This window comes from Dendrobates tinctorius, unplaced genomic scaffold (assembly GCF_039654945.1).
Source record: "Dendrobates tinctorius isolate UK_male_01 unplaced genomic scaffold, ASM3965494v1 ptg000155l, whole genome shotgun sequence".
NCBI classification, from domain to species: domain Eukaryota; kingdom Metazoa; phylum Chordata; class Amphibia; order Anura; family Dendrobatidae; genus Dendrobates; species Dendrobates tinctorius.
This window is the reverse complement of record NW_027361822.1, coordinates 17,563,935-17,588,254: the sequence shown is the minus strand read 5'-3', so window position 1 is coordinate 17,588,254 and position 24,320 is coordinate 17,563,935. Positions and strand designations below refer to the sequence as shown.

The following is a 24,320-nucleotide window of genomic DNA, read 5'->3' as shown; positions in this document are numbered from 1 at the left end:
ATGCTTTGAGTATCCGGCTTATGTGTGAAAGGCAGGACTTTCACTTTCACTTTTACGTTATTATCTTTGAATCGTCCTGTGAGCGCAGTGCCTTTCTCTATTTACTTATTTAAAGCTTGCAATCTGTTCATCCTTTCCGAGGCTGGCATGGTTGAGGTTGCCCGTGTGGAGTCCAATTAAGCCGCAGGCTCCACTCCTGGTGGTGCCCTTCTGGACATTCCTTTAAGGTTCAGCTTTGCAACCATACTGCCCCCGGAAACCAAACACTTTGCCTTCATGCACACTGTTCGGAGGGTCGTGGGACTAATGCCGCCCGATCGGCAGTTGGCATATTTTATGGTGGGAAGTCAAAAGTATATGATCGTATTCGATTTTAGAATTTTATATTTTTTTTATTTTAGATTTTTAGTCCAGCCTTTCTTGAATTTATAAGGGTATGATATGCCTATATCTGTGTCTCCTCCTCCTCCTCCTTTTACTCCTCCACCTCTTTTCTATATGTAGTTACCCTTTTCCATATGTTATTTTTGTCTTCTGAGCATTTTGTCTGCCTTGGGACACCTTTTTTAAGGTGTTTTGTAATTGTTTTCTATGTGTGTGTGTGTTTGTGTTTGCCTGCCATTGTTTTCAATGGGGCTCGACGGTGTTCGTCGATCGTTCGACGAACATTCGATGAACTTGCCTCCTGTTCGACGAACCGAACTCGAACACTAGCGGGGTGGCTCAACACTACTCCTGATATATAGACGTACATTTTTAATGTTTAAACTATGCTATATATACCTGGTATCTGGTGATACTGTACCCTTTCTGCCAGGAAGTCTTCCTCCACCCACCACTCTAAGTGTGTCATTGACACCTGGAACATTGGCCCACATGTGTGATTATATCTTGGGGATCTTCTTTTTATATTGTGGTGTGATCCATCCTGAGTGTGTGAGAGTTTGTGGGTTACTCCTGCAATTTATATGTAGATTTAAAAATTACCCCAACACTCTATACAGCTCTACGCCTGTGATACATTACCCATTTACTGCTTTTTATATTCTGGTCTAATCCAAACTGACCAAGTGAGAGTCTGCTTCTGACTGTGGAAATAAATACTGAGATTGACAATGACCCCTACACTGTGTACAGCTGTATGCTTCAGATCCATTTCCGTTTTATGGCTTTTTATATTGTGTTGTAATCCATACTGAGCCTGAGAGCGTCTGTGTCTGCCTCCTGAAATATATACGGGGATTTAGAATGTTTAAACTATACTATATATACCTGGTATCTGATGATACTGTACCCTTTTTCTACTTTTTATATTCTTGTCTAATCCATACTGAGCCTCTGAGCGTCTCTGTGTGACTCATGAAATATATAGGGAGATTGACAATTATCCTTTGACTGTATAGAGCTGTACGCTTCTGATACAGTACCATATCTCTGATGTTATTTTGGGTACATTTTCTCCAAAATTTGGAAGTATGGTGGAAGAGGCCGCGGACGTGGGTGTGGGGGGGGCAGCTGGTACTGATGGTGGTGGTGCATCTGCTGGTAGTGGCAAAAGCACAATAGCAGCTAAGGCAGTAGGTGTTGAGCCTGCGTCATGGTCTGGCTCCGGAACGCCTGGAAGGCTACCTTTTCTGGGAGTAGGTTGACCGCTTTTAAAGCCGGAGCAGCAGGAACTGGTTTTGGCTTACATTGCTGAAGCAGACTCCAGCAAATATGCCCTCCTCTTCTGAAGTTTCAAAAAATGCAAGCACTGAGTCGTCAAGTGCTGGCTCCTGGTCAGGAAGAACCCCTTTCTTTGTGTCCTTCACCCCCACCAAAAGTGAATGATGCAGCAGGCCACACTTCACATTGGTCCATGTAGCTCTTTCCCACATACCGTGCCTGGGTTATCAAGTCAAATCGTGAATTCCCCAGTCCAAGATGAATCTGACATGGAGTGTGGGTGGCCAGCCAGGGCAGTGGGGTTAATCGGTACCGGGCCGGTGTCTCAGAGGGATGTGTCACGGTGGTGGTGACCTGGTCCGTGGGCCTGGGCGTCCATGCAAAGGTGTGAATAACGTTTATAGGTGAATGATACGTGACGCCACCTGTGGTTTCTGATCAGATTGACCAGCGCTGCAGTGTTGCTTCTCTGGGTCAGATGTTGTGGTGCAGCTAAGATGCAGAAGCCCTGCACAGGTAGGGCCGTAGTCGCAGGGCAGATGAAAGAGTTGGTAGATGGTGTGCAGTGCAGGATGTAGCAGAGCCGTGTGCCAGGCGCAGGAGAAAGATGACAGACACAGTCGTGCAGTTCCTTTACCTGTACTTGGTAAGTGCCGTCCAGGACCCAGAGTACAGATGGAGAAGGAGTTGGTCAGCCTGGAAGCAAATTTGGAATTCTCTCTCTGCAGATAGGTAGTGTGGCCTCCGTTCTAGCGCTTATCTGAGGTACTCGCAGTACTGAGTTCACTGAAGTTCCCCTGTTGACTCTCTTTTGAAACTTTCTCGTATGGCAGGCAGCCGTAGCCTTTTCCTTCTGGCTCACACACGTTGCTGCTGGGGCCTCCGAGCCTTAGTTGGGAACAGAGCATTTACAGCTGCTACTTCCTCCGGTTTCTGCTGCAGGACCGTCAGTGTCCCTACAAACTCAGAGACCGGAATCCGGACCATGCGTTCCAGCTAGGAGTGAGCCTTAACTCTGCTCACCCTCCAGCTCCCCTTCTCACATGCACACACTTCCCCTTCCCTTCACAGACTGCCCTAACTTCCCTCCTCCCGACCACAGAGAGCAGCTCCTCAGCAATCAGGTTCAGAGCTCTCCCTGTTGGCCTGGAGTGGGAACTGTGTTGTGTGTTGGTTTAACTGCTAGAGAGATCCTTCGTTGCTCCCAAGCATGACATCACACTCCCTAGGAGGAAGGTAATGCCACTGTGGCGACCGTACTCCTGGGGGCACCACAAGAGCACTGATGCCCAGCCACTGCTAGATGATTCTGCTGGTACATTGACCCAGACCACTACATTCCCCTCGCACTCTACACAGCCAGTATCTGACCCTGATTAAACTCAGGTTCCCCTTCCCGTATACTATACCACCTTACACGGTGACAAAGAGGAAGATGCAGATGAAAGTGCAGGTTCCTTGAGCAGGTGGGGGGGCATACTCATGGGCGACGGCACTGGCACAGGGCCCCTCATAGTATGCAAAAGTGTCTCTGCCAGTAGGAGGGCCCACCCGCCGTCAGACACACCGCCGTACTATGAGGGGCCCTGTGCCATCGCCAACGAGTGGGCCCCCCTGCTTGCTCAGGATCAGAGCACTTGCAAAGTTGAAATACTACCTCTCCCTGCTCCACCGCCGTGACGTCTTCCGCGTTTCCGGACAGTGACATTCTGGTCAGAGAGCGCGAATCACGTCTGTACACCCTCTGCCTAAACAGTCCAAGTGCAGAGAGATGGAAGATGGGGACGACGAGGAGTCCAGACTAGTACAGGGATTCCCTAGTGAGGAGACTTATTTAAATGTTTTAAAGGTTGGGAGCAATTTTTGGGGAGCACTATACTCTGGAGAATGATATATGGGGCCCACCATACACTGGAGCATTCCAAAGGTGGACATCAGACACTGGAGCAGCATTTACAGGGCCCATTATACACTAGAGCATTAGAAATGGGGCCCATTATGTTTGGAGCATTATTTGGGCCCATAAGACAGTGGAGCTTCATCCATGGGGACCAACATATACTGTAGCATTATGTGGAGCTCATCATATACTGTATGGAACATTATATGGGACCAATGATTCTGTACGGAGAAATATATGGGCCTCATTACTCTGTATAGCGCACTATGCGGTGGCCATAATACGGTATGGAGTAATATACTGTCCGTTTTTGGAGCTATTGGAGAATTTAAAATGGATATCAGTCATGTGATGTAAGAAGTGAAGTATTTTTCATTGTACTATACCGCTATTTCTCTGCCGTATTAGAGGATCATGAATTGTGGCATGTGTTAAAGGAGCCCATTGACACTCTTTGGCCCTGGGCCCACGAAAATCTGGAGCCAGCCCCACCCCCCACCCGCAACTTTCGCCAAATATCCCCCAGCTTTCAATGCCTAACTATTATTATAAAGTAAATTAAGGTTGACAAGCTTAAGAATTGATGTTTTTGGCATTAAAATGGGCACTGTAGGTGTGTTTCCTGTCCTCCACTCACTGCCGACTTTTCTTCCCCATTGACTTACATTGGGTTTCGTGTTTCAGTCGGCCTTCGACTTTTCACGATAATCGGCCGATTTCGTTCGACCCTACTTTTGCTAAAGTCGGGTTTCATGAAACCCGACTCGACCCGAAAAAAGGCAAAGTCGCTCATCTCTAGTTCTGTTACATGATGGTTTATTGAGATCATCTGCCCGACATGCTGCCACCATGAAGATATGACGTGGAGATTTCTTCATAACATATGTATTAGATTCTTTGTGATGTTACATCGTCATCTTCTTCCCATTCAGGTCCCTCCAATATTTGATCCTCTCAGTGAAGATCTTCTATATAAGAGAAACTTCCTGATTGACCCATCAAGGATGGACAGAGACAAGATGGCGGAGAGGATATTACACCTCACCCTAGAGATCCTCTTCCGGCTTACTGGAGAGGTGAGAGATTCTGATGACGTCACATTACATCATTCTTATCTATGGGAATAACAGATGGACAGAACTGGAGAGGTGAGGACTCTGGAAATGTCTGTAGTGAGATTTATTAATGTGTCTCTCCATAACCAGGATTACACAGTAGTGAAGAAGACCTCTAATGCGCGCTGTCAGGACCCTGTGTCTGAGGGACGGGAAAGACCCCTGAGCCCAATCACAGGGCCTCCACCTCACCCCCTGATACATGAGGACATCAATGACCAGAAGATCCTAGAACTCACCTACAAGATGATTGAACTGCGGACTGGAGAGGTGACACTGCTGGGAATGCTGGGGCATTATACAGTAACGCTATGAAGGGATCAGGGTGATGACGGTATTATTGTATGTGTCAGGTTCCTATAAGGTGTCAGGATGTCACCGTCTATTTCTCCATGGAGGAGTGGGAGTATTTAGAAGGACACAAAGATCGGTACAAGGACGTCATGAAGGAGATTCCCCAGCCCCTCACATCACCAGGTAATGGACTAAATACACAAGGCCTATAATTATCTGTTGTAGTGCTGCGGTAGCACCAAACACAGTGAAGAGGCAGGGACCCACAAAGTTCAAACACAAAAGTCTCTTTAATGTGTCACAGCATTAAAGTTCCCACTTCACACAAGTGCATATAACTTCAGTGCATATAACTTCAGTGCATATAATTGGTATCAATTTCACCACTTGCAGAATATATATTATATGGCATCCTTCATTTTACAGACACTAAACACACCAGTCTTCCTCTGACTAGTTCCCGTGGGTGTCTGTGCGCCGTATCCAAGACTCTATTCACACAGCATTACATGTTGCAGATACTACACACCCCAGTCTTTCTCTGACTAGTTCCTGTGGGTGTCCTGCATCGCTGCATTACTGTCTCTTTACTCACACAGCCATACACAGTCCAGGATATCCTCTGGATCGCAGCTGGGCACCATATCGACCTGTTTTGCAATCGTTACACACGCCAGTCCTCTTTCGGGCACAGGACATTCACCTCCGGTTCACCTCCAGGCACAGGACTGTCCACATCCGAGATCAGTTACCGTGGACGACTTGCATCGCTGCGGGTGCCAGGCTATTCAGCTGCCCTGGCTGCTGGCTCCACTGGCCTGCGCTGCTTAATACACACAGCCAGCGCACTGCATGCCTCTGCTCTGCACATCAGCATACACCAGACTGACACTGATTCTGCACCTGACACACCCATACCCCTTACGGCAGGGATTTTAACCCAAAATCTGTGGCCTTCAGCCACATGAAAACCCGGACCGGAAATGAAATGGACTGCACCACTGTATACTGCAGTTAGTTTCAAAACACACATTCCAGAGTAGGTTTTCCCTACATCTGCCTTGGACTATAGCATGTCCAAGACTACATTTGTTTTTTTATTATTAAACTGCACACTTATGAACTTCATATGTCTCCATGCACAACCTGGGGAGAACACACAGTGACCCCTACCTGTGACATCGGTCACTGCTTCACCAATGCAATCCCAGCTACGACAGTGACCACAATGCATTCACATAGACTCAATACGCCCCCATGCATATCTTGGGAAGAACATACAAGTGCGCCTGTGACCACAATGCATTCCCACAGGCTCAATACGCCTCCTTGTGGAACCTGCGGAGAACATACAGTGCCCCTAGCTGTAACGGGTCACTACCTCACACTGTGTATGAAAAATTAATTCAGTCCCTGTATGTGTTTCCTTCAGTTGTATCCAGTAAGAGGACAACACCAGAGAGATGTCCCCGTCCTCTTCTTCAGCGGGACTGTAAAAATGAATATACCAATATTCCTCAGGATCATCAGGTAGATGATGCCACCATGAAGATGTGATGTGGAGAAGATTTCTTCTTGACATTTTGAATATTTCGTATATATTCTCTATGATGTTTAACCTTCCTCCCATTCAGGTCCCTGCATTATCGGATCCTCTCAGTGGAGATCTTCTATGTAAGAGAATTTTCCTGACTGACCCGTCAAGAATGAAAAGGTGCAGTGACAATATGGCGGAGAGGGTATTACACCTCACCCTAGAGATCCTCTTCCGACTTACAGGAGAGGTGAGAGATTCTGATGACGTCACATTACATCATTCTTAGCTGCAGGAATAACAGATGGACAGAACTGGAGAAGTGAGGACTCGGGAAATGTCTGTAGTGAGATTAGTAAATGTGTCTCTCCATTATCAGGATTACACTGTAGTGAAGAAAGCTATTAGTGAGCATTGTCAGGCCACTGTGTCTGATGAGTGGAGAAGAACCCTGAGCCCAATCACAGGACATCTACCTCATCCCCTGATACATGAGGACATCAATGGCCAGAAGATCCTAGAACTCACCTACAAGATGATTGAGCTGCTGACTGGAGAGGTGAAACTGCTGGGAATGCTGGGACATACTGTAATACAGTAATGCTATGAAGGGATCAGGGGGATGACGGTATCACTGTATGTGTCAGGTTCCTATAAGATGTCAGGATGTCGCCGTCTATGTCTCCATGGAGGAGTTTGAGTATCTAGAAGGACACAAAGATCTGTACAAGGATATCATGATGGAGGTTCCCCAGCCCCTCACATCACCAGGTAATAGACAGGACTAAGTACACATGGTCTATATCTGTATGTAAAGAATGAATTAAGTCCCTGTATGTGTTTCCTGCAGTACTATCCAGTAAGAGGACAACGCCAGAGAGATGTCCCCATCCTCTCCTTCCACAGGACTGTAAACAAGAAGATCCCAATGTTCCTCAGGATCATCAGGTAGATGCAAAGAAGGTGTCATGAGATCTCCCCTATGATATGTAGATGGCTGTGAAGGTCTTGTGCTCAGTCGTGTTTTATCCACCAGTATTATATGTTTTATACTTGTGTAATGAGAACGGTGGAGATGTCTGGATTAGAGCTGATCATAGATGTGACTTCTCCATCTGTCTGTGACTTTTACATTATTTGTTTCAGGGTGAAGATCTGACCCATATTAATACTACAAAAACATATGTGAGAGGTGATGAGCGGTGCAAAGAGGTGATTCCTGCAGGCAACAGCACAGGTGAGTAGTAATCACTAAATGCAGATTATTGACAGATTATCTTTCCTGTAGAATTATATGTTTAATTTTTTAGGGTTTGTTCTTTCAATACTTTTTGATGTGCATTTTTACTGAACAAAGGATTTTGTGCTTTTTTTATTACACCATTTTAGCTACTACATTTCACAGGCCAAAACTAAAGTAATACAGTTTTCTCACTAAGAAAATTATAGTGCCAATGTCTGTACAATCTGCTCTGACCTTTTGGCCATGTGATTGCTCCAGCCTAACTCCAACCACAAAAAAACCCCACAAAAATTGAGCTTGGTTTGAGTTGGTACACATGCAGCATATAAATGCATGTTCACATGGCCAAAAAGCATACAAAACCTACAAAAGACAAAATGAAAAAAACCCTGCTATAATTAAATAAGTAAAAAGCAAAAGTGCATTTAAATCATACAGAGTTTTTAGTAATTCTGTATTTGATCAAACATAGCATAAAAGCCGTCCCACCATCGATAAGGTGACTCTGTGGTCGGGGCGGTCCTACACTGTCTAGTATTAGTAACCTTATCATGTGTCAAAGTTGACGTCTGTGTGAATAGGGGCAGACAAGGACCGGGTCCCAACCACAGGACACAAGTCAGGGGAAGCCTTTACATACAATTTCCAGCTCAGGAGAGGGGTTCCCACACCCCAGCTTGCACAGAATGCAAAAATACAAAGAAAAAACACAAAAATTGAGCTTGGTTTGAGTTGGTACACATGCAGCATATAAATGTATGTTCACATGGCCAAAAAGCATACAAAACCTACAAAAGACAAAATAAAAAAAACCCTGCTATAATTAAATAAGTAAAAAGCAAAAGTGCATTTAAATCATACAGAGTTCTTAGTAATACTGTATTTGATCAAACATAGCAGCCGTCCCACCATCGACAAGGTGACTCTGTGGTCGGGGCGGTCCTACACTGTCTAGTATTAGTATTAGACAGTGTAGGACCGCCCCGACCACAGAGTCACCTTGTCGATGGTGGGACGGCTTTTATGCTATGTTTGATCAAATACAGTATTACTAAGAACTCTGTATGATTTAAATGCACTTTTGCTTTTTACTTATTTAATTATAGCAGGGTTTTCTTTAACTCCAACCACAGCAGTAAAGGATTAATCTCAGCTGCTGATAGTGATTAGCTAAATCGATCAGGAGTTCAACCAAAAAAGGAAGCACGGAGACTGGCGGGGCACCTGGCCATCAGTGGAAGAGGATTATTAATAATTATTATTTCTCATGAGATGTAAATAGTGATGAGCGAGCATGCTCGGTAATGCTCATTACTCGCCCAAGCATCGTTGTACTCGTGGTACTCGGCGAGCGCCGATCTTTTCCGGATTTGCTCGGCGGGAATTCGGGTCCCCACTCTGCATGTTTGGCTCTCTTTAAATCACCAATCAACATGCAGGGATTGTCTGCCATGCACTGTAATAGCGCAACCATCTTAGTTGTGGTATTACAGTAATTGACTGGCCGCACAGTGTCCTCAGTTCTATAAGAGACCTGCCGCCGCCCTGGTCGTTGCATTCAGACATTGTAGGGAGAGTTGCTGCCGAGATAGGGGCAGGTTTGTGGGTTTATAAGTTAGTGTGGGTATACCATCATAGAACACAAATCCAGCTAATCCAACAGTCCTTCTAAGGACTTGTTATGGGGTATATACATTGCAGTGCTAGGTAGGCAGGGGAGTATATGTGGCTATATACATATCAGTGCAAGGCAGTGGGTATATAGATATCATTGCATACATCAAGAGGTTCCATTCCTTTACTGTCTGCTGCTGCCTATTACATACCGTATTTTTTGCTTTATAAGACGCTCTGGATTATAAGACGCATGACAAATTTTGAGGAGAAAAATAGGAAAAAATGTTTTTTTAATAAAATGGTGGTGCCTCTTATAATCCAGGTGTCTTATTGCTTACCGGGGTGGTGGCTGCGGTGAAGCGGGGTCTCAGGGTCGCTGCTGGAGGAGGCAGGAGTGGGGTGATTCTGCAGGCCGCAGGAAGGGATGAGAGGGTGCTCCGATGTGCAGCGCGCTGCCAGGGGGGCTCTTGCTGCTATCAGGGGTCTGTGCTGCTACCAGGGGGGCTCGTGCTGCTGCCAGGGGGGCTGTACTGCTGCCAGGGGGGTCTGTGCTGCTGCCAGGGGGGCTCGTGCTGCTGCCAGGGGGCCTCATGCTGCTACCAGGGGGGCTCGTGCTGCTGCCAGGGGGCTCATGCTGCTGCCAGGGGGGCTCATGCTGCTTCCAGGGGGGCTCATGCTGCTTCCAGGGGGGCTCATGCTGCTTCCAGGGGGGCTCGTGCTGCTTCCAGGGGGGCTCGTGCTGCTTCCAGGGGGGCTCGTGCTGCTACCAGGGGGGCTTGTGCTGCTACCAGGGGGGCTCGTGCTGCTACCAGGGGGGCTCGCGCTGCTACCAGGGGGGTCTGTGCTGCTACCAGGGGGGCTCATGCTTCTAACAGGGGGGCTCGTGCTGCTGCTTCCAGGGGGGCTCATGCTGCTTCCAGGGGGGCTCGTGCTGCTACCAGGGGTCTGTGCTGCTACCAGGGGGGCTGTACTGCTGCCAGGGGGGTCTGTGCAGCAGCCCGGGGCTCTGCCCACATTTACCAGGTGTCTGTCGGCGCTGTGGGTGTCTCCGGGTGCCCAGCAGTGTCTCCACGTGCCCAGCGGTGTCTCTGGTTCCAATCCCGGGGCTCTGCCGACATTTTGCGACAGGCCAGAGCCCCGGGGCTCCCTCTCGGTTCCCTCTGTTTTGGCTCCTCCAATATGGCGGCCGCCGCCGGGAGCGGCACATGCGCTGATGGTAATCTCGGGACAGATCTCGAGAGATGAGATCTCAGCGCTGAAATCTCATCTCTTGAGATCTCAGTCCCGAGATCACCATCAGCGCATATGCCGCCCCCTGCGGTGGCCGCAATATTGCTGGAGCCAAAACAGAGGGAACCGAGAGGGAGCCCCGGGGCTCTGGCCTGTTGCAAAATGTCGGCAGAGCCCCGGGATTGGAACCGGAGACACCGCTGGGCACCCAGAGACACCCACAGCGCCGACGGACAGACGAACACCCCTGCGGCTTACACCCGGTAATGTATATCCTCTTTGTAAGATGCACCCCCATTTTCCCCCCAAGTTTGTGGGAAAAAAAGTGCGTCTTACAAAGCCGAAAATATGAAAATATGGTATATTGACTGTATATACCTAGCCACAGGTATCAGTGGCCAGGAATAATTTTTTTTGCATCTTAATCCTGATTATTTTATGTGAAAGGAATCCAGAGCCCCCTTTTTTTCTCTATTTGCTTGTTGACACTTCATAATACAGCCAGATCCTTTTCAAAGTACAGCGTGAAAATCCAGCTATTTTAAACGGGTTTGCCCGTTCCAGCCATCACATCTGAGTGCGCAGAAAATTCTGCCATTTTTTGTGGTACTGTAAATTTTTTTTGGAGCATCTTGTACAATTTCTTGACAACATTTAGCTTCTCAAAAAATATTTAGCTACAGGCAGATATTTTATACTGGGTTTTGTCTGCCACACGGATCACATATCATTGCACTCAAAATTGTGCCATTTCAGGCCTCCATAGAATTTTTTTTGTTGTATCTTAGCCTACTTATTGACACAGTTTAGCTGGACCAAAAAATGAAAAAATACAGGCCAGATATTTGAAAGTGGGCTATCTCTGTCATATGCCTCATCTATCTGTGGGCTAAAAATTGTGGCATTTTAGGCCTCCATTCAACTGTTTTTGCTGTGTCTTACCCTAGTGCTATACATTATTTTGCTGTAAAAAAACAAAAAATACAGGCCACATATTGAACAGTGTGGTATCTCATTAAAAAACCTTGAAAATACTTCTGTTTCAAATTCTTATGGCTGCTTCATGACGTGGTCTCAAATGCACCAACTACTACCACCATCATCATCTTCTGCCTAGAGGCAGTTACTGTGCAGATAGAAAGTCTGAGGCGCAGCGGGTGAACGCTTGGGCGGTGTTGTACTCTGTCAGCGGATTCCAAAGGCGAAAGCTTCTAGATTAAATCATGACTGGAAGAGCAAGAGCACGGGGCCAGGACTCACAACTACCAAGAATGGTGTTCCTGGGCCAAATTCTGACAATATCACAGAACTTGTTGGACGAGGATGTCAAAAAGGAGCCCCTGCAGTTTCTAGAACAGAAGCTAGAGATTTTGGCTGGATTTCAAGATGTATCAATAGGAGAGCGTGGTGGTCGTAGATGTGACTTCCATGATATGAGTGTTTCCACTAGACAATCCATCCAATATGTCATTGAATCAAAATCTGTTTTTTCTCACAACTCTATTCAGCTGTGCACAAACTATGTCAAATTGATCATGGTAGAAACAACAAGGCACTCAAATATATAGTCTCTTGTAGGTGCACAAGTAGGGTATCCAGCCCGTTCCAAAAGCGATAATGAACTTGGCACTCAATATTTGTTGAAAATAAATTTCATTTTTTTTTGCATCCACGTGAAGTTTAAATTCTAAATGTTTTCGGTCCAGCATAGGACCTTCATCAGAGAATCTCTTAAAGATTACTGTTGTGAACTCATTTTCTGTTCTGCCTCTGGTTTCTGGTGAGGGAGCTGGTTGTGCTGACAGAGGAGTTGTGAGTTCTCTTTCCGGGCTCCCTCTGGTGGTGGCAGGAGGTAGTGAAGCTGATCTAATTAACAGAGACCTGCCACCTGATAATGAGGAAGAGGAGTGGACATCTGGAGTCTCAGACTGGATTTAAGACAGCCGACTCTCTATTCCCATGCTGGTGATTTTTTTCCTGCCTCCTGAGGTCTTAGTTTCCAGCTCAGTTCCTGCCATCTCAAGCTAAGTTGTCTTTGCTAATGTTCACATTTGTTTTGGTTTGGTCTATTCAGTTTTTGGTGTGGTCAGCCAGCCCCGGCTGGGGCTGTGCTGAATTTCCACTCTTATGTCACTGTATGTGCCAGTTTGCTTTTTGTCCCTTATTAGATTTGCCTCTTTTTGCTCTGTTCTCAGAATATGCCAGAGTGCTGATATAGTGGGAGAAGTCTAGTGACTTCAGGGTATTTTTTGCTATCAGAAGTGTTGGACATTTTTGCAGGGTTTTTTGGCATGATTGCAGACAGTATCTTTCCTGTCCTTTCTAGCTAGTGTGGCCCCCATCGTTTGCTCAGCCTATTTTCCTACCTGTGTTCATGTTTTCATCTTGTCTCACCGTCAATACATGTGTGGGGGCTGTCTATTCCTTTGGGGTCTGCTCTGGGGCAGTTTTAGATTTCCCCTTTTCTTGCTTTAGGCTTATTTAGTCCTCCGGCTGTGACGAGGCGTCTAGAATCATCATAGGTACGCTCCACGGCTGCTGTTAGTTGTGTGGTTAGGATTAGGGGTCTGCAATCCGCGTTTTTACCAACCTCTCTGGTTTTCTGTGACTTGGCTTGGTCTTGTTTTCCTCCTCGGTGACCCATTCATAACGGATTACTGTATGGAATACACATAAACAAAATCACAATTAGAAATATTGTAAACAGACTAGTGAACAAAACAATAATAATTATTCTTCACTGATGCCCAAGGATCAAGGAAAGGTGAGGGATAAGACAAAAATCAATCGGTTTTATGTCAAATTGATAGCTAGACCCCAGTAGGTCTTGTCACAGTCCCCTGTTGACTACAGTCCACAGATGTTATCTAGATCCCTAAGGTCACCTCTACTATTCCATCATGATGAATTAATAGGAAAAGCACGTGATTTTAATGGAGCTGTTCTTTTCTTGCCAAAGAAACTAAATAAGATCATTTAGGTGGTTAGCCGCACACGCAATGGAGAAATAAGAAAAATTACAATTACTTTCACAAATAAAGTACCACCAACTTCACCAACTTGCTTTCACTTTTACAACATTATATTCCGAAGGTTGAAGAAGATGATGAATATGACGCAAATAAGTATAAATTATCACCCAAATGGTACTACAGAAGTCAGAACACACAACCTATCTGTGTGGCAATGGTTCGCCACCAACATTTTGAAGTATGAATCCAAGCAAAGAGAAATATGGATGGCACTCACTGTTCATAAAATCCACCTTTATTGTATATATAAAATCTTCGGCAGGGGAGCAATGTGCATGGTAAGAGGACGACGACCGTTTTGTGCGGCTGCACTTCCACTGGTCCTGCACATTGCTCCCCTGCCGAAGATTTTATATATGCAAAAAAGGTGGATTTTATGAATGGTGAGTGCCATCCTTATTTTTCTTTGCTTGGATTCTGAAATTGACTGTTTCAGGGATAGAGCACCCGTTCTCAGAGCACAAAAGCGTTTAGTGTGTTTTATTGCGAGGAATTAATTAGCGATATAACAGTGCCGGTGCTTTGCTTCTTTCTTTGGATTCATTTTGAAGTATGAGGCTAGTATCATTTTGTGCATTGATGTGAGCTACAAAGTCCTTCAAAGTGAAACTGTTCTGGATTTAATGTACAATTTGCAATTGAAAATTGGATCACATGCCTTCTATGATGCTTGCATGAAAGAACTGGTTAGACAGATACTGTATGTAAGGAGGAAGACAGGGCTGCGGTTTCCTGTTCTGTGCTGGGTCCGGAACTCTCTAGGTTGGGTTCCCTGTTTCGTGGGGGAAGGAATAGGGGACCGGACAGGCCCCATGACCCAGGAAGAGGTGGCGTGTTTAGACAGGGAACCCAGCTGGAAGCTGAGGGAAAAATCGCGCAAAGCAAGAGTGAGTCCCCCGCTGTCAGCGTGTGATCAGCAAGGAAGGGTAGCACACTACGCACCCAAAGAGGCAGCGCTTTGATGGACTGCAGCAGACAGACCCGGTGACCTAGAGGCAGGGGGCGAGGTTAAGAGCAAGCATGCACGACAGCAGAAAGATTTTGCAGGGACAAGCAGTGCGTAGGAGACTGAGCAGCAGGCTCCGTCCTTAGAGCACTGGTGCCACGAAGAACTGTTCCTGTCGGCTCCTGCCGCTAACAGCGGTACTGCCAGAGAGTGAGGAGCCGTGTGGCCAGTGACTGCCAGAGAACGAGGCGCCGTGCACTCCGTGACTGTGAGTACAGCAGTAGAGAGAGCCAGTTTGTGCCACGTGTCCAGCTTGGATAACCAATAATTATAAGGCCCAGAGGAATCACTGAGGATGTTGGTACGGTCAGCAAGGTAATCCCTCAGCATCTTCCAAAACTTTGCACTCCTTGTGAGAGTGCCCCGCGCCTCAGGGCCAGGGCGAATGGAGGGCCTGAGAAAACTCCCAGAACTTTGCTAGTGTTCCACTGCCTCTGCTGGATTGGAGTTGTTTCTCTCTCACATGTACTCTTTGGTTGTCCAACAAACTGTGACCTCTTCCCCCAGCGTTTTCAGATGGGAATTTTTTAATAATTCCGCAGAAGGGCCCTCTGGCACTGCAACATTTTAGTACACCTGTCTGCCTCTGGAATAAGATATATAAAGTTCTCCTTGTAGCGTGGGTCTAGAAGTGTCACTAATTAGTATTGCCTGTCACCCAAAATTTTGAGAACCCAAGGGTCACGGGTAAGGCAGCGTAACATAAACTCAGCCATGTGTGCCAGACTGCTAACTGGCTAGACTTCTGTGTCCTCACAAAGAGGATGACTGATTATGCCCTCCTCCTCCTTCTCCTCCTTCTCCTCCTCCTCCCTCTCCTCAGGCCATCCACACTGAACAGATGGTATGACAGTTGTGCTTGTAGTACTGTCTATGGTGCATGAAAGTAGCTCTTGTTCTTCATCCTCCTCTTCTTCCTCATTGTCACCCAATCATGTTGGGATGAGATGAGGCTGAGCTGTATGGTTCCTTGCTCCGTCTCATCCATGCTCTGCTAGCAATGCATCCTCTTTGATTGTGAGCAGAGAGCGTTTAACGCTCTATTAGTTGGCCTACCCCTCCCTTGACTTTCCCCTCTCCAGTCCATCCTTAATGCAGCAGCCATGGTTGTCCATCTGGCTAATCGGTATTCGGACTTGTCCGCTCTTCGCCAGTAGTTACACTGGCTGCCAATTCATTATAGGATCCAATTCAAAGTACTTGTTCGCACTCACAAAGCTCTCTACAGTGCAGAACCCCCTTAGATCTCCCCCCTCATTTCTGTCTATCGGCCTAGCCGATCGCTACACTCTGCTAACGCGTTTCGACTAACCTCTGCACTAATCCGTACCTCACGCTCACGACTCAAAGACTTCTCCTGCATTGCGACAATCCTCTGGATTACTCTACCATAACAAATTAGGACCAGCCACAACTTGCACAGTTTTAGGCGCTTCCTCAAAACACATTTGTTCAGAGCAGCCTATCACGTTCCCTTATCAGTCATTTTATGTGTGTGTGTGTATCCCATTCACTATATCTAGCCTCCACTCCCAAAAGGTGGCTGGACCATCATTGTAAATACATCATTGTAAATACACACCTGTACTTTGTATATCCCCCACATCATTGTAGATTATAAGCTCTCACGAGCAGGGTCGTTTTATTTTGCTTTTCCTATTGTATTATTGTTAACGTTGTTACTTATGACTGTTGTGTTTTAAACTGTTAAACTGTAAAGCTCTGCGGAATATGTTGGTGCTATATAAATAACGATTATTATTACAACACAGAGAAGCGGGATGGTGACAATCTTGATGGAGACCCCAAAGTTTTGGAGGATGGTACATATGTCTGACATCCATGTCCACCCCTGAGGTATTATGTGTGGAGTCTGAACTGAATTCCGGCTTTGTTGATGCTGGTAGTCAACAACTGCCATCTTCTGCTCAAAAATCCTTTTGAACATCTGCAGTGTAGAGTTCCAATGCGTGCGACATCACACACCAGTCAGTCAGCCGGAAACTGCAAACGCTGCTGAAGCATGGCAAGGGTGGCTTAAGCTGTAGCTGACTTTCTAAAATGGGCACACCCGCAGCATACTTTCACAAGCAGATCCGGGTAGCTTTTGAGAAACCGTTGAACAACAAGGTTAAGCACATGGGCCAGGCATGGTACGTGTGTGAACTTGTCTCGCCTCAGAGCCACTACCAGGTTCCGGCCATTGTCACACACGACCATGCCTGGCTGTAGGTTCAGCGGTGTTAGCCACAAATCTGCCTGCTCTTTCAGAGCTGTCCAGAACTCTTCAAAATTCTGCGGTTTGTCACCTAAGCATATTAGCTTCAGCACAGCCTGTTGCCGCTTGGCTGAGGCAGTGCTGCAGTGCTTCCAGCTTGAACTGATGTGGTCATTTCAGAGATGGAGGCTGAAGAAGAGGAGGAGATGCAGGAGCTGTAGACTGTGGGGACAACCCAGATTGACATAGGGGCCGCAATCATCGGCATTGTGAGGACATGTTCCATCCAAAGTACCATTATTCCACAGCCTCTTAACTCTGCCAGGCCCTTCACTGGCTTCCTATTGCCCAGAGGCTACAGTTCAAAATCCTAACTATGACATACAAAGCTATCCACAACCTGTCTCCTCCATACATCTGTGACATGGTTTCACAAGGTCCGACTGTGTCCCGGCTTCCACTATGTTAACCCAGTGTGCCGTCAGCGAGATGTACCGTCCCTGCCCACAACCACTTGTCCACGTGTCCGTGGTTAGGTGGACTTTCCCAGTAACAGCATTGTTCAGGGCACAGGTAATGTTGTGGGACTCAAGCTAGGGTAATGCTGAGAAGGCACAATGGGAGAAATAGTGGCGGCTGTTACTTTGGGACAGTCTCCGCAAACATGTTGCGGAAAACTTCCGTATCCACGAGCCTAAAAGGAAAAATTTAGAGCACAAGCAGTCAAGAAATGTGGGAATTTAGTAGTGTGGTTTGTGGGACGCTGGTTGAGTTTTTTTCCTTTGCGTTCCATGGACTGGAGTAGGGACAACTGAATGCTGCGCTGGGACAAGTACGTGGATATGCTTGATGATGGTGCTAGTTGAGTGTGTCATGATCCAGGTTGGATATGACAGGTTTTGAATAAGTAACCTTTTTTTTCCTTTGAGCTGGTTGCTTAGAGTTGGTTTTGCCCCCGGTGGCCATTAGGGTTATTACACAGTGGTGTCTTTTGTTCTAGTTTGCCCCAGGTGGTGGTGAGCGTTATTACACGGGAATCTCTAACAGGTGTGAAACTCTGGCTCCTAACTATAAAGGTGTGTCAGGTGTTCTCACTCACTGTTGGTGATATTGGTGTTTTTCAACCATCCTTGGTGAAGGAAAGAACTTGAGAAGAGTCCCTGGCAGCCCAGTCAGAATCCTGGAGTGGCAGCTATGGTGTCAGCGAGGAGTTCTTGCAAAGCTTGGAGGAGTGGCAGCTATTGTGTCAGGGTGGAGTTCTTGCAAAGCTTGGTGGAGTGGCAGCTATGGTGTCAGCGAGGAGTTCTTGTAAAGCATGGTGGAGTGTCAGCTATGGTGTCAGCGAGGAGTTCTTGCAAAGCTTGGTGGAGTGGCAGCTATGGTGAAAGCTGCACTCAGATGCTGGACTCTTGCTGTAAAGCTGCACTCAGATGCTGGACTCTGTTGCTGTAAAGCTGCACTCAGATGCGGGACTCTGTTGCTGGAAAGCTGTACTCAGGTGTTGGATCCAGTTGGAGGAAAAGATGCACTAAAGTGTCGGACTCTGTTGCTTGGAGCATTAGCAACAGAGCAAAGCTAAGTGGTGTTTCCCTGTTTGTCACTTTCCTCAATGTGTGTTTTAGAGCAGTGCTGGGATTAGTTTCTGCACCGTCCACTTCACTAGTAAGGGATTGGTTCAGGGCGAGCTAGGGATTTCAGGTATCCTGATCGGCACCCAGTGCGGAACCGGCCTAGGGATCGTTAGGAGTGTAGAGACACTGACTCAAGGGAGTGCAGGAGGTTTCCACGTCCCCGTTCTCTATCGCAGGGCCACCATTGTAATTGTTTTCCTTGTGTTCCCCTTTTTTCTGAAATTCGCCCTGCTGGAGGCGGTGTATCCAGACATGCGTGTACTACTGAAATTCGCCTGCTGGAGGCGGTGTATCCGGCTGCACGTTCTATTATTTAAATTCGCCCTGCTGGAGGCGGTGTATCCAGGGTCACGCGTGTCATATAAATTCGCCCTTCTGGAGGCGGTGTGTCCAGTCTCACGTGACCATGACATTATCACCAACCCTACATTTTTTTTTTTCTGGTAGGCCTTTGGCCAAGTTCAGGCCGGTGAGTAATTGCTGCTGGGCCTCACTGAGGTGAGTGAGGAGCTGCATGGTGTGTTGAATCAGTTCCAGCAGCAGTTATCAGGGTCTGGGGCCTTCCCTCTGGCTCAACCAGAAAATCAAATTGCGGCTCTGGCAAAGAAGCCCCAGAGTCCCTGCTGGTGAGCGGGTCTTGCTCATGCACGTGGACACATCCAGGCAGGTGGGAGTGGGTGTCCCCATAGTGCTGCCTGGTACTCCCCGAGGTGAAGGGGTACGTCCCTGTGGTGGGCAGATTTGTGTTATAGTCCGCGGGGCTCACGCCAAACCTTCCATACCACCGAAGAAGCCGCCCCCTCCTGGTCGTGTGGAGGAAGGTGACCAGGGAGTGTATATATTTCCTCCATATCCCCGTCCCCTTCTCCTTCAGTTGTGGCTGCAGGGGTGCTGCCAGGGAGTAGGGGCAAGTCTCAACCCTCGCCATTAGCCAACCCAGAGAGGCGCAGGCCTCATAGTAGGAGGGGTTGGAGGGTGGTGTTTCCCTTGGTGAATAGCAGGGGGACGCCTCTGTTGTCAGTTCCAGTAAAAGTTCACAGTATTTGACAAAGTAATGAGTGGCAATAAACGTGCTGGTCCGGACCAGTGTGTGAAGGAGCGTGTATGGGTCCACTTCACTAGTAAGGGATTGGTTCAGGGCGAGCTAGGGATTTCAGGTATCCTGATTGGCGCCCGGTGCGGAACTGGCCTAGGGATCGTTAGGAGTGTAGAGACACTGACTCAGGGGAGTGCAGGAGGTCTCCATGTCCCCGTTCCCTATCGCAGGGCCACCATTGTAATTGTTTTCCTGGTTTTCCCCTTTATTCTGAAATTCGCCCTGCTGGAGGCGGTGTATCCGGCTGCACGTTCTATTATTTAAATTCGCCCTGCTGGAGGCGGTGTATCCAGGGTCACGCTTGTCATATAAATTTGCCCTGCTGGAGGCGGTGTATCCAGGGTCACGCTTGTCATATAAATTTGCCCTGCTGGAGGCGGTGTGTCCAGTCTCACGTGACCATGACAGAGTGTGTGCAATGACAGATGCAGGGCAGGAGGCTTCTTCGCATTCAAGGATATTGGCTTGCACGGACAACAGACGAAAAAGCAGTGGTATCACCCGCAGAAACTGTTCCTGGACCCTGGGGTTCAGCCTAAAAAGTCAGGTGCTTTGCTGCCATGTGCCTGATCATGCTGGTAGAGGTCTGGCTGGTATTTTTGCTAGCCCTGCTGATGCGGGCATGGCAGGTGGTGCAAATGAACTGTTTGGGGTTATCGACAGAGTCTTTAAAAAACAACCAGACTCGTGAACACAGTTGTACTGCCAGCTTTCATTGTGTTGGTGTTACAGGAACATTGTGTCTCCCTCTCCCAGATCACCTCCTCACCTAGTCCCCTGTCTGTCAACGTTCCCCAAGGCTCAGTTCTAGGACCCTCCTCTTCTCCATCTACACCTTCGGCCTGGGACAGCTCATACAATCCTACGGTTTGCAATATCATCTCTACGTCGATGACACGCTGTAAAATAATGCTTATCCTGTAAAATACTCAGGACTAGTTACCAGATAAAAATGTAGTGGTTTATTTGGTTTCTTCCATCAAAGAAAAGATTATTACAGAAAAACATAAAAATAGGTGAAAGAGAAATTGTCCGTTATTGCAAAAGCTTGTCATCTTCTTTCTCTGAGATCCCACATGGCAAATGGCCTCTGTCTCTCTTAGGCTTCTTTGTAGTAAAGTAACATACCAGTTGTTCAGTTATGTCATCTTGCGTCTGTGTCTCATGATGGTGAGGGAAGGAACCAGTGACCTCTACAGTTAGCCATGAATTATATACGTCTCTTGAAGCACGTGACCTGGTATATATGGAGTTGTCCTGTACCATGAGCAAAGCTTAAAAATAGCCTATGTCGTGTAAGCTAAAGCAATGTACAGAACTGAGTCTTATAAGAAATTAACGGATTATTAATATTTAACAATTCCCCCTTTTGAGGGAGACAGACATTAATTGGAACCCTCAAAATATAACAAGATCTTCTTTCTTCTTTTCTTCTTCTTTGACAAAATAATTTAATATCAATAATAATATCAGATTACCGTTATAAGTACTCAATGACATAATTGATGTGAATTCATGTTATGGTAAGCCGTGAACAATATTCATATAAAATGTATATAATTATACTTCCCTAAATCTAAATTGAAGTATTTCAGGTCCAGTCATCATCATCTGGTGTCATCTGGTCTTCATTTTGATGTCTTCTGTCTTCTTCTTGGTTCTTTTAAAAACACAGTTTTTCTATAGCATATAGATGTTGTAGAAATCGTGTTGTGTATCAAATCAAAGTCCATAAATTCAAATGTTAATATGAAAACAAAGTCTATGCAGCTTTAATATCTGTGCAGTGTCATCTTTAAAAACCTGGGCTTACATTGGCTCGCCTTGGATATTCTGGAATCCTCCATCGGTACTGGTCTTTGAACAGGTGTGATGTCTTTGGTCAGCAAAGCAAGGGTTAAAATGACTCTTCCTTGCTAAACATATCACCATAACCAGTCCTTGTCCTAATGCACAGGACATATGTCAGGGTTGTAGCTTCCTGACAATTACCTTATTGTTCACCAGCTTTTCAGGTGATAGGAAACCTCTGGAACTTGGTAAGAACGTGATAACACAGTTCACATCAGCATCATAGGATCATCGTCCTCTGGTTGTCAGGTTAGACACTTTAATTGTGACTGTCAGTGGTGGATACTGCACTTGTAATTGACAATGGTGGATACTGCACTTGTAAGTAACACAGTCTTACTGAGAAATCATAGCTTTGTTACCTTCTGGGACTTCTGGATCGCGGCATTCTTCTTCTTGCAACTGATAAGAATCAATTTTAATATGAAAAGTCTTTATTAACGTAATTCCAGTATCTTGCTTGAAGTCTTCATTCTCTATTCTATACCAAATCTGGTAATTTTCCTAACCTATAATATCACAGCGTACCATAGCAATCAGTAATATCCATATAATTATTATCAGTATTTGTACCATATATGGATTTCAATGTTTGAAATAATAAACCAATAATAAGTGATAATACATTATTATCCATATTTTTCATGTGATAGAACATTTTTTATGTCATAGGTGTAATTACCTTCTTCAACCCATAGGTGTCACTGTGTTTTATGTAACCAGTGTTGTCATCTTTATTAATATAGAATATATTTATTATACTAATAATATGTAGGAATGTATAGCCATGAACCAAAATAAGAATATACAGTGGGGCAAAAAAGTATTTAGTCAGTCAGCAATAGTGCAAGTTCTACCACTTAAAAAGATGAGAGGCGTCTGTAATTTACATCATAGGTAGACCTCAACTATGGGAGACAAACTGAGAAAAAAAAATCCAGAAAATCACATTGTCTGTTTTTTTTTCATTTTATTTGCATATTATGGTGGAAAATAAGTATTTGGTCAGAAACAAAATTTCATCTCAATACTTTGTGATATATCCTTTGTTGGCAATGACAGAGGTCAAACGTTTTCTGTAAGTCTTCACAAGGTTGCCACACACTGTTGTTGGTATGTTGGCCCATTCCTCCATGCAGATCTCCTCTAGAGCAGTGATGTTTTTGGCTTTTCGCTTGGCAACAAGGACTTTCAACTCCCTCCAAAGGTTTTCTATAGGGTTGAGATCTGGAGACTGGCTAGGCCACTCCAGGACCTTGAAATGCTTCTTACAAAGCCACTCCTTCGTTGCCCTGGCGGTGTGCTTTGGATCATTGTCATGTTGAAAGACCCAGCCACGTTTCATCTTCAATGCCCTTGCTGATGGAAGGAGGTTTTCACTCAAAATCTCACGATACATGGCCCCATTCATTCTTTCATGTACCCGGATCAGTCGTCCTGGCCCCTTTGCAGAGAAACAGCCCCAAAGCATGATGTTTCCACCACCATGCTTTACAGTAGGTATGGTGTTTGATGGATGCAACTCAGTATTCTTTTTCCTCCAAACACGACAAGTTGTGTTTCTACCAAACAGTTCCAGTTTGGTTTCATCAGACCATAGGACATTCTCCCAAAACTCCTCTGGATCATCCAAATGCTCTCTAGCAAACTTCAGACGGGCCCGGACATGTACAGGCTTAAGCAGTGGGACACGTCTGGCACTGCAGGATCTGAGTCCATGGTGGCGTAGTGTGTTACTTATGGTAGGCCTTGTTACATTGGTCCCAGCTCTCTGCAGTTCATTCACTAGGTCCCCCCGCGTGGTTCTGGGATTTTTGCTCACCGTTCTTGTGATCATTCTGACCCCACGGGGTGGGATTTTGCGTGGAGCACCAGATCGAGGGAGATTATCAGTGGTCTTGTATGTCTTCCATTTTCTAATTATTGCTCCCACAGTTGATTTCTTCACTCCAAGCTGGTTGGCTATTGCAGATTCAGTCTTCCCAGCCTGGTGCAGGGCTACAATTTTGTTTCTGGTGTCCTTTGACAGCTATTTGGTCTTCACCATAGTGGAGTTTGGAGTCAGACTGTTTGAGGGTGTGCACAGGTGTCTTTTTATACTGATAACAAGTTTAAACAGGTGCCATTACTACAGGTAATGAGTGGAGGAAAGAGGAGACTCTTAAAGAAGAAGTTACAGGTCTGTGAGAGCCAGAAATCTTGATTGCTTGTTTCTGACCAAATACTTATTTTCCACCATAATATGCAAATAAAATGAAAAAAAAACAGACAATGTGATTTTCTGGATTTTTTTTTCTCAGTTTGTCTCCCATAGTTGAGGTCTACCTATGATGTAAATTACAGACGCCTCTCATCTTTTTTAAGTGGTGGAACTTGCACTATTGCTGACTGACTAAATACTTTTTTGCCCCACTGTATGAGTGAGCGAATGGATGAATAAAGAATTGTTGCATATAACTCAGAAGTGAAACATTTTCCTTAGTAATAGAACCATATCATTGCTATATTTAATGAAGGAATATTCTCAGTAGATATTACTTTACTAAATATTGATGAAAGAAAAAATAAAAATTTAAGAATTATAATAAAAATACATTAAAAAATTAAAAATAAGAATAAGAATAAAAATAAGAATAAGGCCTTTATGTTGATGCAGAGTATGTCCTCAGTAACATATACCCTTAATATTTCCATGATCTGGATTATTTCATAATTGTCATAAACTTGTGTTACCAAAATATTCAAATTATGCAACTTTGCATATAATATTCCTCTTAGTGTAAAGAAATGACTCTTTATAATACTTGTTATTATACCCAATACTTATACCATTGTACCTTATTAATATTTCTTTTTTATTAAAATGTGTGAAGAAGAGGCATTAATCA

The 24,320-nt window shown here is 45.6% G+C and overlaps 1 protein-coding gene across 1 annotated transcript in view; it reads left to right on the top strand.

Annotated features, from left to right (window-relative positions):
* The window catches only part of LOC141051031 (uncharacterized), a 57,347-nt gene that overhangs the window by 22,748 nt on the left and 10,279 nt on the right, over positions 1-24,320 (top strand). The window contains exons 2-10 of the mRNA XM_073547829.1: positions 4,498-4,641; positions 4,771-4,950; positions 5,034-5,157; positions 6,407-6,504; positions 6,609-6,758; positions 6,888-7,067; positions 7,156-7,279; positions 7,359-7,456; positions 7,655-7,745. Of these exons, the coding sequence (XP_073403930.1) occupies positions 4,498-4,641; positions 4,771-4,950; positions 5,034-5,157; positions 6,407-6,504; positions 6,609-6,758; positions 6,888-7,067; positions 7,156-7,279; positions 7,359-7,456; positions 7,655-7,745 (1,189 nt within the window). The remainder of the gene's footprint in view (positions 1-4,497; positions 4,642-4,770; positions 4,951-5,033; positions 5,158-6,406; positions 6,505-6,608; positions 6,759-6,887; positions 7,068-7,155; positions 7,280-7,358; positions 7,457-7,654; positions 7,746-24,320) is intronic.